Genomic DNA, 14,507 nt, shown 5'->3' with positions numbered 1-14,507 from the left:
CTCAATGAACTGAAAGATAAACACAAAAAGGATTAAAAGCACAAGTTTAACTCAAAAACATAACCAAAGCATAAGCTAGAAGGGTACAAAATGATATACAATTATGAACCGATCAGTTCCCAAAGATATGCTTGAAATGATCGTACCAATTCTTCATCCTTTAAGTTATTCTATGCATTCCTTATCATGTGTCATGAGCACAACTTATGATTGCACATGGGCAACACATACTCAATTACTTTGTGCGCATCGCCTCATCCCCATCCGTTAGTATTGATGTAGGCTTCTTGCCTTTCATGGAGGATATGAATGTCTCCAATAACTATTTTTATGTTCCAAAGGTCTCGTCAAGCAATAGGGCACAACCAACACTCGCCCGGTGGTTGTTTGAACCAACAAATAACACTAGAGGCTTGTCATACATATTGGTTTTGTATGTGCTGTCGAATATGAGGACGTCTCCAGAGGCAACATAATCCAAAAGTGAAGTAGAGTCTCTCCAAAACAAGTTATCAAGCCTATTCTCATCATCTACACTAAACTTACAAAAAAATTCAAGATCCATTGATGCTTTCGCTTTCATGTAGGCGAGTGTAGCTTCAGTGTCGCCGTCTAACAATATTTCCTTACGTGATGCATCCAACTTCTTCCTTAAGGATCCAAGTCATCAGCTCATGTATTGATAGAGGCTTAAATCCTACACCATATGCGGCAATCCCTTCCACTATAGGTAGCCAAAATGGATCATTTATAATATTAAATGGGAGTGCTCTAGAGAAGAAAAAACAACCAATCTTTCGACAAACTTCCTTTCTTTCTTCTTGTTAGTATGCTGAATTTAATGTACTTTGCCGAGCTTTTAAAGTGATAAATCTATCCATTGGTCCTTTTGATTTAGGTTGTGCTCTAAGAGCCTCATCAACTGCAACACTCCTAGTACCGGAGATTCTATATTCTTTATCTAATGAAGTTTCCATACTCTGAGCCCCTCCTCGTGGACCATCCCTAATCTCTCTAAGCATTTCATTTTTCTTTCTTTTTTCAAGCTGTAAATTTTTCAAAGTTGCGGTACACTCTTTTTTCACATGCTCATGAACTTTCTTACATGGTTGCATACCATGATGTGTTTGACCCAAATGATGCTTAAGTCTAGAAATTTCTCCATTGCATCTTTGTTCACAAAATGTGCATCTCAAGTATTTTTTCCCCCTCTATTTCTTTTGCATACTTCCACGCATGACCTTTTCGATTCATAGCTATAAAACAACACCATTAATATTTCTAAAATACAAGTATGATGCATGTACGTCAAATTTCTACTATATCACATAAACGAATAAGATAACTAATATATTGAAAAAAAAATTGAAAAAAAATTATACGGACCTTCAAATTACAGTTGCGAAGAATTAGAGAGAAAAATAAAATGGCTTACTTGCAGTCGAAAGATAAAGAGAATTCTTGAAATTGATGGAGATTATCTGGTAAGGGTAGAAATTAGGGTTGTACTATACAATATATATATACTAGCTCATTGGCACATGCTCACATATGTGCCAATTGGTTTTTTTTTTTTTCATTAATTTTTTTTAGTATTAAGAAAAGATAACATGGGTAATTATTATCTGATTTTGTTTTTAATTTTAATTTTTTTAATATAAAAATGTGAATTTACGATATTATCCTCATTTAATTAATAATTTCAATTCTTAATTTTTGAATTAACCAAGGGTATTTTCTAGTATTTTGAATGTTTCACCATTTTCTGCATTTTGCTTTATATATATAAGTTCATGTGTTAATATATTAATTTAGAAAAAAAAAGGGTAAGTAGAATAAAGCTAAAGCCGGCTGGATTTAGAAAAGGCAAGAAAGATATTAATTATTCTTGCCTTAAGTTTATTACAATTAAGGTTAAAAAAAAAAAACAGAAATTTGCGTTTTCTTTCTCAAAACACTCCAAGTGAAACGACGTCGTTTCAGTTAGAATTGTTTTTAAAACGTAATCAAAACGACGTCGTTTCGTTTAAAGTTAAAACACTGCAATCGAAACGACGTCGTTGATAACAATAAACCTAAATAACAAACACGTGAGTCGTCTTCCTCGCAGAGTCGCAGCCCATTTGCAGACTCGCAAAATCTCTTCCGGTTCAGAAGTGTCCAGATCTGGCTCGCCTGGCCACGCCTTGCAACGCTCCTTAAGCCTTCCGCGCGCTAAACGTGCAACTCGCGAAACAGCTGATCGCCTCGGGCGATTTCCTGCCGCCTCGCTCCGATGCGCTCGCCGACGCGCGCGAAGGCATGCTTTTAAAAACACTGCTTTGGACAAAGAAAAAGATTACAATTTTCAGTTCCATTTGTCGATTACTTCATCACCCCAACTAAAACCCCAAAATTAACCCACCATCCCATTCACCAAAAGCAGTGTTGGGAATTTGTGATGATTTTGGATCTCAGCTGAAGTGTTTGGTTTAGTGTTTGAGTTAGAAATGGCAGCTAGACAAATGGAAGAGATACAGAGGAAGCTGGCGATGCTGAATTACTCGAGAGCCAATGCGCCTGCTCAGTCTCTCCTCTTCGCCGGCATGGAACGCTATGCTCTTCTCGAATGGCTGTTCTTCCGGTACATGACATGCCGTTTACTTCTTCTTTGACTTTTCTGATTCTCCGTCCATGCCCCATTTTTGACTGCCCTGGTTCATGGTGTAATTGCAGCTTGTTGGGGGACAAGTCACCCTTTTCTCAACAGAGTCTTCAAGGGGACGCCATGGATCGTGACGAAGAGACTGCTCGCATCCAATGTAAGGCTTTTTTGTTTGTAGAATGTTGAATTGGGTCGTGCTGAAGTTGTTCAGAATGTGATGAAAATGAACCTGGGTCTGTTTAGATCATCAAATGTAGGCTATATACATAGTGGAAAACATGATATTCTCACACTGCTGTGTTCTTTTTGTTTCGTTTTCACTCTGCAAGATTTGATTTTTGAATTCCATGAAATGGTGGATCCAAATTATACTTTCCCTGTTCTAATATTAATTTCAAATGAAAATGTGGGCTACGATTGTTTTGCTCAACTAGTCTTTCAAACTCTTGATATCTTCCTGATGATAATTCAGATGACAAACTTTTGTGAAGACTTCCAATAGTAAAGAATATATGCAGTATTAAGATGACAAACCGATAATGCAGAACCTTTGATCTCCCAAATAAAGCTAAAGGAAATCAAAATTCAGAAGAAAAATTAAATCTTGATGGAGAAAACTATGCATATCCATATCCTAATATAAAAAAAAGATAGAGGCATCCTACAGCTATTTTGCACAATCTTAACTCAGTATTACTTCAAAGAAAGCAAGCGCAGTTATGATATTGCTTGTACTTGAGAATATCTTAATATATTTATGTTGGTACCATAAGCACCCAAATGCTTTATCCTTGATGGACTTTTTAAGATACTTTTGTAGAGCATCCTTCCGTTCTGCCACCTTTTTTTTAGCTACTTATTCTTCTTCTAAAGCCAGCTGGTATATATGTTGACTCTTTAAAGTTCCAAATTTTTCTTAGTATGTGGGTTATATATGATGAACTTTCTATTTTGCACTGTTTTTAGTCATGTGGTGGGATAATCTGACCATGTTTCTCTTAATTGTTACTATAACAAATGATGACCTTCCGTTTTGCAGATTTGGCAGAGATTGCAAAGTTTTTGGGTATTACTACTACTTCAGACACAGAAGCCATCCAAGTTAGTTGTGGATTTATGTTGATTTAGGAGTATTTATTCTGGCTTATATGGGTGATTTTTTTTTCTTTAGTTTGGCTGTACAAATTAAGTGCATTTTTACTTATCACATTTGAATTTATTGTTTATTGAAATTAACCTTTCGTAGAATCTGTTGGGAAACTAATTTTTTAGGATATGATAGTATCATGGATTGATCTTATTATACTAGTAAATTTTGGTAACTGGTACTCTTTTCTTAAAGGATGCCAAGCTTTTTAAAATTGTTGTATTATCTGAATCCTTTTGCTTATATGATAAAATTGGAATCTTATCCTCTTATTGGAGGTTCCTTTACATCCAAATATTCTAGATTAGTCCCCCAGATACGATCAGAGTAGTCAAATATGAATCTCCCTTAATGTACCTCCATGGGAATAGTCAATTTGAAACAAAGTTATACTGGCAGATCATCAAAAACTTTTTATCAAGGTAGACTAGACAGAATATAATCAAAGATGACGTAAAAATTTGTTTGCAAGATGCACATTATGCACCTAGTTGGCACTCTAGACAAGATGAACATAGTTAGGAATAAAAATGTTTTATTGGACCATCATGCATTCTGCACTCGACGTGAAATCTAGCAACTCTTTACTCTGTGAGTTTCCTCCGCCCTTTCTGAATGCAATACCTTTTTGTTGCAGGGACGAGGAAGCTATGAAGATCGCACTGAAATGCTTCGTCTTATTGTAGATCTTGTGGAGGCAAGCGTTTATGCTGATAATCAAGAATGGAGGTTAAGGATGATACTAAGTTGTGTTGGGAAGTTTTTATTTTTTAATAAAGGAACTCCTAGCACTTCTATAATTTCAAATTTCATTCTATCTTATGCATGTGATTTTATTTTATTTTATTATTATTATTAATTTTTTCTGATTTCAAACAATCATGTTGGCCTGAGATCTGGTATGAACTGTGATTTCTGCAGTATTGATGAGCAGGTAGCGAAGGACATACAACTGATTGATTCCATTGCTGAGAGACAAGCTCAAATATTCTCCGAGGAGTGCAAATTATTCCCTGCTGATGTTCAAATTCAGTCCATATATCCATTGTAAGAATATCTATTTCCCAGTTCGGTTTCAATTTATCTCCTGAAGTAAAAGAACAATTGCTTCATTGAAAGTTTATTATTCCACTAAAAGAAGACCTCATAGATGCAGTGTAAGAGTATCTATTTTCGGTTTGTGTTTCAACTCCCCTGAAGTAAAAAGAATAATTGCTTCATTGAAAGTTTATTGTCAAACCAATTGTCTTTTTGGAAAAAACCACCTCTGATAAAATCCAATCCTAACCAGTCTAGATAATGCTTAGACGGGTTGATTGCATAAGTCAAGTTTGAATTACTTATTTCATTAGATACAATAACATTCTGTTCGTTTAATCAAAGTTCATTTGCAGGCCTGATGTTTCTGAATTGGAAAAAAAGCTTTCAGAACAATCAAAGATACTCTTAAGTCTTCAACAGAAGGTTGACGATTTGGCATCAAAGGTTTGTTTCTGTTCCTCAACTTAGATCTTCTTGCATTTGACAATAATTTATTATTTTTCTTACGATTTGTATCCTGGAACTATTCTACTAATTGATCAGCTTCACATAGTTCTCTTTGTGTATATAATTATTCCAGCTATTCATATGATTATTCTCTAACCAAATTGTACAATTTAAATCAGTGAATAAATTCATCTGCATTTTAAAACAATATCCTACTGCTGCTTTTTTCTCTTGTACACATCACCCACTCTTTTGTCATTACCCTCAATCATATTGTTCATGAAGGTAGTCAGTTTCTTTAACTCCTGCCACCTAAAAGCACCACCTCCCTATCTTTCCTCGATAGTGCCAAAGGATGCCCAAAGATTCATTATATTTTAGTATATTTGTTATTCCAAAGACAGTAAAAAAGTATATTTGTTTTAACATTCCTTTGTTGCCACTTATTCACTTTGAATTTCTTTTTCTGATTTTCTTATCTTTCCCAATGCCTCCCAAGTCCATCAAACACTTGGCAGTGAATGCTCCCTCAAATTTGGGTTGTCAGTGACTCAGTGTACATTTTATTTAATTATAACTTCCCCCAAGTTGTGCAGTTGATTCCTTCTTTTTCTTGCTCTGATTACGCGCTATTGCATATAGCATGCATACAACCCAGATGAGGATTATGCAGAGGTGGAGTCCAGATTGCGTGCACATTTGGAATCTTTCCTAGAAACTGCAAGATCATTCAATACGATTTACACTAAGGTTTGACCTGCTCTTTCCTGTCGTATACACTGCCTTTTGACAATCTGCTATTGCTTCTTTTCTTTTCTTTTCCTGGTTGCTGTACCAAATTAAAAGATTTTGGCATACTTGTTACTGATAATGTATATCTAAAGAGGAAACGTGATGCGCTTGTGATACATGATCTTGTTGTCTTAAAAGAAAGAGAAAAAGAATTGTATATTTGCTTTCACCATAATGATTGAAGTTTATGCTTTTGGGTGGATTCCTTATTCACGTATCTGTCTTGGTTGGCATATGAGATAGTTTTTATGCTTCTGTTCCAGCTCCTTGTTAATTAGAAATTCACTTTTTAGCTACTACAGTGGATTGTTGACATTTATTTGACGTGCATGAGTCCGTAATACTTTTTTGTTAGTTGTTTTGCATGTGTATTAGGTATGTACGCTTATCTGCAACCTTGAAATGTCATGCTTTTGTAGGAAATACGTCCCTGGACACACATGATGGAGGTACCCCAGCTCCATGGGTTTGGGCCAGCTGCCAATCGCTTGTTAGAGGCATACAAGATGCTTTTAAAGGTATCTCATTGCTAATTAAATTATTTATCTGTTCATTTTTTATAGTACATTATGAGGATTATTAGACTAATACCGATGCGTAGTTAAATTATTTACCTGTTGTGTTGGAGGAGGAAAAAGTGAAGGAAGGTGGGGGTGGGGGAAAATAATTTTCTTTGTTTTGAAGTAGGAGGGAGGAAATAGAAAAGAAAGTGGGCGACGTACTTTTCCCTTGAGCTGGAAAAAGCATTCCCCTTGAGGTCAGGAAAGGATTTTCCTTGAACGCGGGGAAGCCCTTTTTTATTCCAGAATAGAATACGAGAAACAGGGAGACCACATGTCTAACTTATTTTTACCCTTAGAAATCGGGGACCAAATTTTTTTGTACATTAAGAAAGAGGCGGTATGGTAATTGAACCATTTCTGGATTTCTTTGCTTCCCCTCTCTTCCCCTGAACTCAAGGGCCACCTCTGAAAGTGAGACATTGCATTGTCTATGTAGCAATTGGACAAAAAGGCTCAACCGTGGCACAATTAGTTCAAATTCTTTCAAAAGATTAAACAAGGAACATCCATTCTCCTTATGTTTCCAATCCTCCCATGTTCTTCAACCGAACAGTAACCTTTGCCAAAATCGTCCATTGAATTCTCTCCTCCCATTCTCTCTCTTGCTCCTCAACATGGTATTACTTCCTGATGACCTTTTGTGTGTGTATTTTTGCGTGAGAGTGTGTGGTGTAGGTGCAAGGGGGTGTGGAGTTTCTAGGTGAGGTGAGGTGGAGTTACTTGGGTATGGAGCAGTGCAAATGAATAAAGTGAATGATACTGCATTTTTACTAGTATCATGGATTTTTACTAGGACTTTTGGCATGACCATGAATTTCTAATAAGGTGTCTCGTTTCCCTTGCATTGACTGCAGTTCCTAGGGAACTTGAGGAATCTTAGAGACTCCCACGCAGCTCTTGCTGTCGGATCATCTGACTCAGTTGCAGGTGAGCCCTCATCTGTCACGAGAATAATCTCTGAATGTGAATCTGCATTGACATTCTTAAATCGTGACCTTGGAATTCTCTCGGCTTCCATTGCTCGCGAGCAAGGTGGGGAGGTGAATTTATAACAATTATTATAGTCATTGGGAGGAGGGCCATGAATTCAGTCTCTTCCTCATCTTCTGGGAATGCAGATGCATGTTATGAAAATGTAGTTTATTTGTGTTGCATGAAAGCGAACTAAATGTAATATCGATTATGAGTTCATATTGTCAACCATGATAGTCTTGTGTGCGTTGATCTCTCACCATGTTCATTAGACTAAGAGTGGAATTTATGGGAAGAAGAAAATCAAATGTTCCTTTTCATTTTGAGCACGGATTTTTCTGGTCCAAGATTAGTGATGGCATGATTAGAAATGTTGAGCAGGGGCCTGCCCAACAATGTCATATTTGGGGATCTGAGTATCATCTGAGTAAATTCTATGGACATGGCGTGATTGTTTATTTACTTTTCAGTAAAATGAAGCATACCCCTAAAAACTAATGCTTGAGTCTCACTTGGCACATGTGGGTTATGCCAGTTGGTCAGGGTTGTGAGTTCAGTCCCTTACACTCAAGTTTGAATCTCCATTTCCGTAGATTAGATTAATATAGAGTAGTAGATTATGCTTGTATTAAAAAACAAAACCTGAGTCTCGCTTGAGTTCCCAAATTAGTTTTAAATTATATTTCCAGATTTTCTTCGTGCATGTGGGACTACAAGCACTAGGAGCCCAATGTCCAAAGCCCATCTGGGTGTGCTTCAAAGAAAGAGACCACGTCACTTGCAGCTATGGCCATGATGAGACGAGAGAAAAGGGAAGGGGACGGGAGTGGATAGTGAGAAGCCTGAGAAGAAACCAATTTAGTCCTGAATAATTTAGTCAGGTGTGCGTCATATGACCAATTTTGAGAGCACTGTACTGAAATTGACTTCAAGAACTAACCACTTAAAAACAAAAAAATTAAGCAGCTAAAAAATTATAGTAAATTAGGAAAAGCACTATACAAAAACATTTGGAGAGGTAATGGGAAGAAAAAGCCCTCAAAAGTAGAAGGTGTTTTCTAATTAATTTTTTAGTTTTTCAAATGTAAAGATAAAAAATTTGGCCAAAAAAAATGTAAAGTTAAAAAGGACTTATATGTGAAAAGCCCAAAAATTTAATTGAGGGAAATAAGTGAGATTCAAGTATTATTGATATATTTTTCTAACTATTGTCCCACACGTTGTAGGCAAAAAACTTCAAAATCAACATCAGAAAGAAAATTTTGTTGCTTTTGAAATTTTTCGCACATGCGGACAATACTTCAAAAAGTAGATAATAATACTTGGATCTCTTCAAACTTTGAAAAGAGAAATATCATTAGAATCTTTTTTAAATCATATTTGTACTTTTATTATTAAGGTGTTCAAGTTCAGTCATTTACAAATTCTATAAAAAAAATTAAACTTCCTTATCTAAACACAATGTAAAGAAATTTCAACGCCAAAATTAGTAAAATTTCCAAGAGATTTATCTATATTTCTTAAAGACTTGGAAAGTTTCAAATAAAACAAAGAAATTGAATAAAGAAACAACCATCCAAGTGCAATTTCAGTTTATTTATTACCTTAATCAGTCAAGTACTCAATCATTCTTCTTAGGATAAATATACAGTAACGTTGAAGTGCTAATCAATTATTGAGTTAATATGACGCTAACTATATGTTTCGCCAAAACTATAAACTTTCATATCAACCCTTTTTTTTTTTGTTGGGTTTTTGCCAACGCTTCACATGAACGAGGAGAATAATCATTGGTCAACTTCCCTCCTATTTGAAAGAAATGAAACTTGTGCCAATTGATTGATGTACATGCTACTAATATAGAAGTGGAAAAAAAGCCCAAAAAACAAAAAATTGAAAAAGAAGTGCAAGAAGCAAACAAAACCATGACATCTTATATATATATATAACATAACTAAAAAGTAGACAGACTGGAATCAAAATGAGCACTAAGTCAATATGAAAAAAGATTGATACAAAGAAAATCTTAACTAATGTTACTAATGTTACTAATCTTAACTATACAAAGAGAAAATCTTTAAAATTTCGTTCGATCGAACTTAGAATATCTTCTGACAAAAGAAAAGAAAAATGTGCCACTAGAAAGCTCCTTATCTCATAAATATACTTTTATTATTAAGCTGTCAAAGACAAGATTTGTAAAATTTCCAAGAGATTATTTGTATTTCTTAAAGACTTGGAAAGTTTCAATCATACAAAGAAATTGAATAAAAAGTCTACAAAGATACAAATCTCAAGTGCAGTTTAAGTTTATTTATTACCTTCTTTAGTCAAGTACTCAATCTATATATCCTTAGAATACAATAACGGTCAAGCGCTGGCTTCACTTGAACTGGAGAACAATCATCGGTCAACTTCCCCATTTGAAAGAAATGAAACTTGTGCCAAGTGATTGATGTACATACTAGATAAGAGTGACGAGAAAAAATCCAAAAAACTACAAATTGAAAAGGAAAGTGCAAAAACCAAACAAATCCATCACACATATATATATATAAAGCAAAAGGTAGAGAATGGTGAAACATTCAAAATACCAGAAAATGCCCTTGGTTAATGCAAACATTATGAATTGAAATTATTAATTAAATGAGGATAATATGGTAAATTCAAACTTTTTCATATTAAAAAAAAATTAAAATGAAAAGAAAAATCAAATAATGGATCCTATTTTTATGGAACACAACTACCAATTATCTTTTTTAATTCTAAAATAAATTTTAAAATTTTTTAAAAAAGCCTCTTGCATGCGCGAAAGCACGTGCAGAGAGGCTAGTATCTATATATATAAAGCAAAAGGCAGAGAATGGTGAAACATTCAAAATACCAGAAAATGCCCTTGGTTAATGCAAACATTAAGAATTGAAATTATTAATTAAGTGAGGATAATATGGTAAATTTACACTTTTTCATATTAAAAAAATTTAAAATTAAAAGAAAAATCAGATAATGGATCCTCTTTTTATGGAACGCAACTACCCATTATCTATTTTAATTCTAAAATAAAATAAATTTTTTTTTAAAACAAAGCCTCTTGTAAGCGCAGAAGCGCGTAAAAAGAGGCTAGTATATATAAAGCAAAAGGCAGAGAATGGTGAAACATTCAAAATACCAGAAAATGCCCTTGGTTAATGCAAACATTAAGAATTGAAATTATTAATTAAATGAGGATAATATGGTAAATTCACACTTTTCATATTAAAAAATTTAAAATTAAAAGAAAATTCAGATAATGGATCCTATTTTTATGGAACACAACTACCCATTCTCTTTTTTAATTCTAAAATAAATTTAATCTATATATATAAAGCAAAAGGCAGAGAATGGTGAAACATTCAAAATACCAGAAAATGCCCTTGGTTAATGCAAACATTAAGAATTGAAATTATTAATTAAATGAGGATAATATGGTAAATTCACACTTTTCATATTAAAAAATTTAAAATTAAAAGAAAATTCAGATAATGGATCCTATTTTTATGGAACACAACTACCCATTCTCTTTTTTAATTCTAAAATAAATTTAAATTAAAAAAAAAAAAAGCCTTGTACCTAGCTTTCGATTCACCCCTTATCTTTTTTTTTTGTTGAGAAAATTAAGGATATTAACTTTTTTTTTCCCGCCAATTTCCCCCCTACCGTCTAAATCCTCAACATTTCATCCAATTTGCAGTTAAATATAAGGGTATATTGGTAATTTCATATATTAAAAAATAATAACTATAGAAATAAAAATAATTTAAAAAAAATTTGAAATAATAATGATAAATAAACCCTCTATTCCACAGCCACCAACATCACCGCCCTCTCTTTGATCTCTTCCCCCCTCCTCTTAGACATCCACCAACATCACCATCCACTCCACCCTTTATCTCTTCTTCCCCCAAGTGCCCACCCCCTCTTCCTTCTCCCTCCCACTTTCTCTCTTTTCGCCTCTCTCTCTCTCTCTTTCCCCCTGCCAAGGTTGCAAAGAGGAAAGCCAAAATTAATAATAAATATCTTGAGATTTTTTGGGTGGCTATTTAGGATTTTGATCTTGAATTTTTATTTTGGGTGGCTGTTTGTCATTCAACTTCTTTTTGCCGATGCCCTTCTTTCCATTTGATACGTGTATGTAACAAGAGCTTTCATACTTGAGACGAAACTGTGATATCTCAAGTGGTTAGAGACTCGTGCTTATAACATGTTATATAACTAAGGGAAATTGTAGAGAGAAATAGGAGGAATAGAGGAAGACAATAGAAATTATTCTCTAAACTTGTTATCTTCTTCTTTGATAATCACCTATTTATAAGCTTACAATGATAGGAAGCTAACCCACAAATTATGAGTTAAAGGCCATTAATTACATAGGTTACAATGTATCAAAAAGTGGAGGTAATGGATGTAATGGTGGTCATCCACATTCTATGTATTTATAACAAGATTCAAGTATAATTGATCTATTTTTCTAACTATTGTCCAAATGTTGTACGCAAAAAACTTCAAAATCAACATCATAAAGAAAAATTTGTTGCTTTTGAAATTTTGCGCGCATGTGGACAATACTTCAAAAGGCAAAAAATAATACTTGAATCTCTTCTAACTTTGAAAAGAGAAATATTATTAGAATTTTCTTTAAATCAGATTTGTACTTTTATTATTAAGGTGTCCAAGTTCCATCATTTACAAATTCTATAAAAAATTAAACTCCCTCATCCAAATACAATGTAAAGAAATTTCAACGCCAAATAAAATTTCCAAGAGATTTATCTGTATTTCTTAAAGACTTGGAAAGCTTCAAATCATACAAAGAAATTGAATTAAAAAAAGTCTAAGAAACAACCATCCAGAAGAATAATCATTGGTCAACTTCCCTATTTGAAAGAAATGAAACTTGTGCCAATTGATTGATGTACATACTAATATAGAAGTGGGAAAAAAGCCCAAAAAACAAAAAATTATAAAGGAAGTGCAAGAAGCAAACAAAACCATGACATCTTATATATATAATAACTAAAAAGTAAACGGACCGGAATCAAAATGAGCACCAAGTCAAAATGAAAAAGATGTTACAAAGAAAATCTAAACTAATGTTACTAATTTGTAATGAGAAAATCTTTAAAATTTCATTCAAACTTAAAATCTCTTCCAAGGAAAGAAAAGAAAAATTTGCCACTAGAAAGCTCCTTATATCATAAATATACTTTTATTATTAAGCTGTCAAAGACAAGATTAGTAAAATTTCCAAGAGATTATTTTTATTTCTTAAAAGACTTGGAAAGTTTCAATCATACAAAGAAATTGAATAAAAAGTCTACAAAGATACAAATCTCAAGTGCAGTTTAAGTTTATTTATTACCTTCTTTTGTCAAGTACTCAATCTATATATTCTTAGAATACAATAACGGTCAAGTACTCAATCTGTATATTTCCATACTCTACGAATGTGACTCCAGGCATGACAGGCTCAAAAGGAGACCTGTAATGCTCTTTGCTAGTCAAGGCAAGAGCCCCCAGGCTCAAAAGGAACTGAAGCAAACGAAGCAGCCATTAAATTTGCAAGGAAGTTTCAGAGACACACTAATCCTGATGCAAAAGAGCCTGCTACAAGCTTCATATCTTTCACTAACAGCTTCCATGGGAGGACCATGGGGGCTCTTGCCTTGACTAGCAAAGAGCATTACAGGTCTCCTTTTGAGCCTGTCATGCCTGGAGTCACATTCGTAAATATACAAGCTACCAAAGAATTGATTCAGCCCGGAAAAACTGCTGCGGTTTTTGTCGAACCTATCCAGGGTGAAGGAGGAATATACAGTGCTTCAAAGGAGTTCTTGCAGTTTCTGCGTAAAGCTTGTGATAATGCTGGTGCTGTTCTGATGTTCGACGGGGTAATCTGCTACTTTTTATCTTCAGATTGTGTCCAAATTTTAGTGCAACTAGATGGTGTATTGTTTGGCTGGTATATCTTATTTACAATAGTTCTATACTTTCATGTTTGCCCCAAAATGGTTTTGATCTAGTTTGGTTTAAGGTAGCAATTGCATTGGATCGATTCTATTTCATCGGCCCCTTGAATAATGGTCATTATGTTCTTGAGCATTGGATCGATTCTATTTAGTCTTTCAGTCCATGTTTTAAGGCTCTTGAAAATTTTCTTTTTTATGTATTTGATTTTCTTGTATTAGTTTCTTCCTTCCTTCTCAATTCTTAAATCCACAATTTTGTCCCCATTGCCTCTTTTATGTTCTGCTTTCATGGAGTTGGAAGTGCGGATATCAAACAAAATATAATTTGGAATTCTCAAATGCCAAACTTCATACATGACCCCTCAAGGTGGTCTTCAAAACACTGCTGAGGACTTTTGACCCTTCAAGGTGGTCTTGCACAATGCCAAGAAAAAAAAACACGGACTGGTTGGCGTAACAGTCTATTCGGGGATGATTAAAATATTCATATATTTCATATTAAAAAATGAATTATATATTTGCCCTTGTGGCTGATGTTTGTGCATAATTTATAAATATAATTATCACTTTTCTTTATGAAAAAAAAATATAATCATATATTTGAACTGCACAATTTCATAATAGTATTACTATTTATTAAGCTTTTCATCTATTAGAGCATCTCAAACATGTACAGTAGTAGCAAATAAAACTCTTCAAATTGAAATTTGTTGCCTTATGTGGCAATTTGAAAAGCCTTATTTGCTACTTGAATACTTTTTGCTCCAACATACTCGTCAATTCAATTAATGCAATATCATGGAAAAGAATGAAAAATATGAAAACATGTGAAAAATGTCTATGTATTTATTATATGAAAAGAAAAAAAATGCATGTTTTTAACATTTTCAAGGTAT

At 33.9% G+C, this 14,507-nt stretch overlaps 1 protein-coding gene across 1 annotated transcript; it reads left to right on the top strand.

Moving 5' to 3' along the window:
• The first annotated feature begins 2,098 nt into the window (after nucleotides 1-2,098).
• On the top strand, nucleotides 2,099-7,935 carry AUG7 (nuclear matrix protein). The gene is made up of 9 exons (XM_021975354.2): nucleotides 2,099-2,623; nucleotides 2,716-2,801; nucleotides 3,684-3,745; nucleotides 4,429-4,520; nucleotides 4,713-4,838; nucleotides 5,186-5,276; nucleotides 5,922-6,029; nucleotides 6,491-6,589; nucleotides 7,489-7,935. The coding sequence occupies exons 1-9, from the start codon at nucleotides 2,490-2,492 to the stop codon at nucleotides 7,684-7,686; spliced, it is 996 nt and encodes a 331-aa protein (XP_021831046.1). The 5' UTR covers nucleotides 2,099-2,489; the 3' UTR covers nucleotides 7,687-7,935.
• The last annotated feature ends 6,572 nt before the right edge of the window (nucleotides 7,936-14,507 follow it).

This window comes from Prunus avium, chromosome 2 (assembly GCF_965620075.1).
Source record: "Prunus avium chromosome 2, drPruAviu1.hap1.1, whole genome shotgun sequence".
Classification (NCBI taxonomy): domain Eukaryota; kingdom Viridiplantae; phylum Streptophyta; class Magnoliopsida; order Rosales; family Rosaceae; genus Prunus; species Prunus avium.
The sequence above is the reverse complement of the archived record's forward strand: the minus strand, read 5'-3'. Positions and strand labels throughout refer to the sequence as shown.

Excerpts from the sequence above, each read along its gene's own strand:
- AUG7 (XM_021975354.2), top strand. The coding sequence starts at position 2,490 with ATGGCAGCTAGACAAATGGAAGAGATACAGAGGAAGCTGGCGATGCTG. Across the intron at positions 2,802-3,683 it reads AGAGACTGCTCGCATCCAAT|ATTTGGCAGAGATTGCAAAG; the intron begins GTAAGGCTTTTT and ends TCCGTTTTGCAG. Across the intron at positions 4,839-5,185 it reads ATTCAGTCCATATATCCATT|GCCTGATGTTTCTGAATTGG; the intron begins GTAAGAATATCT and ends GTTCATTTGCAG.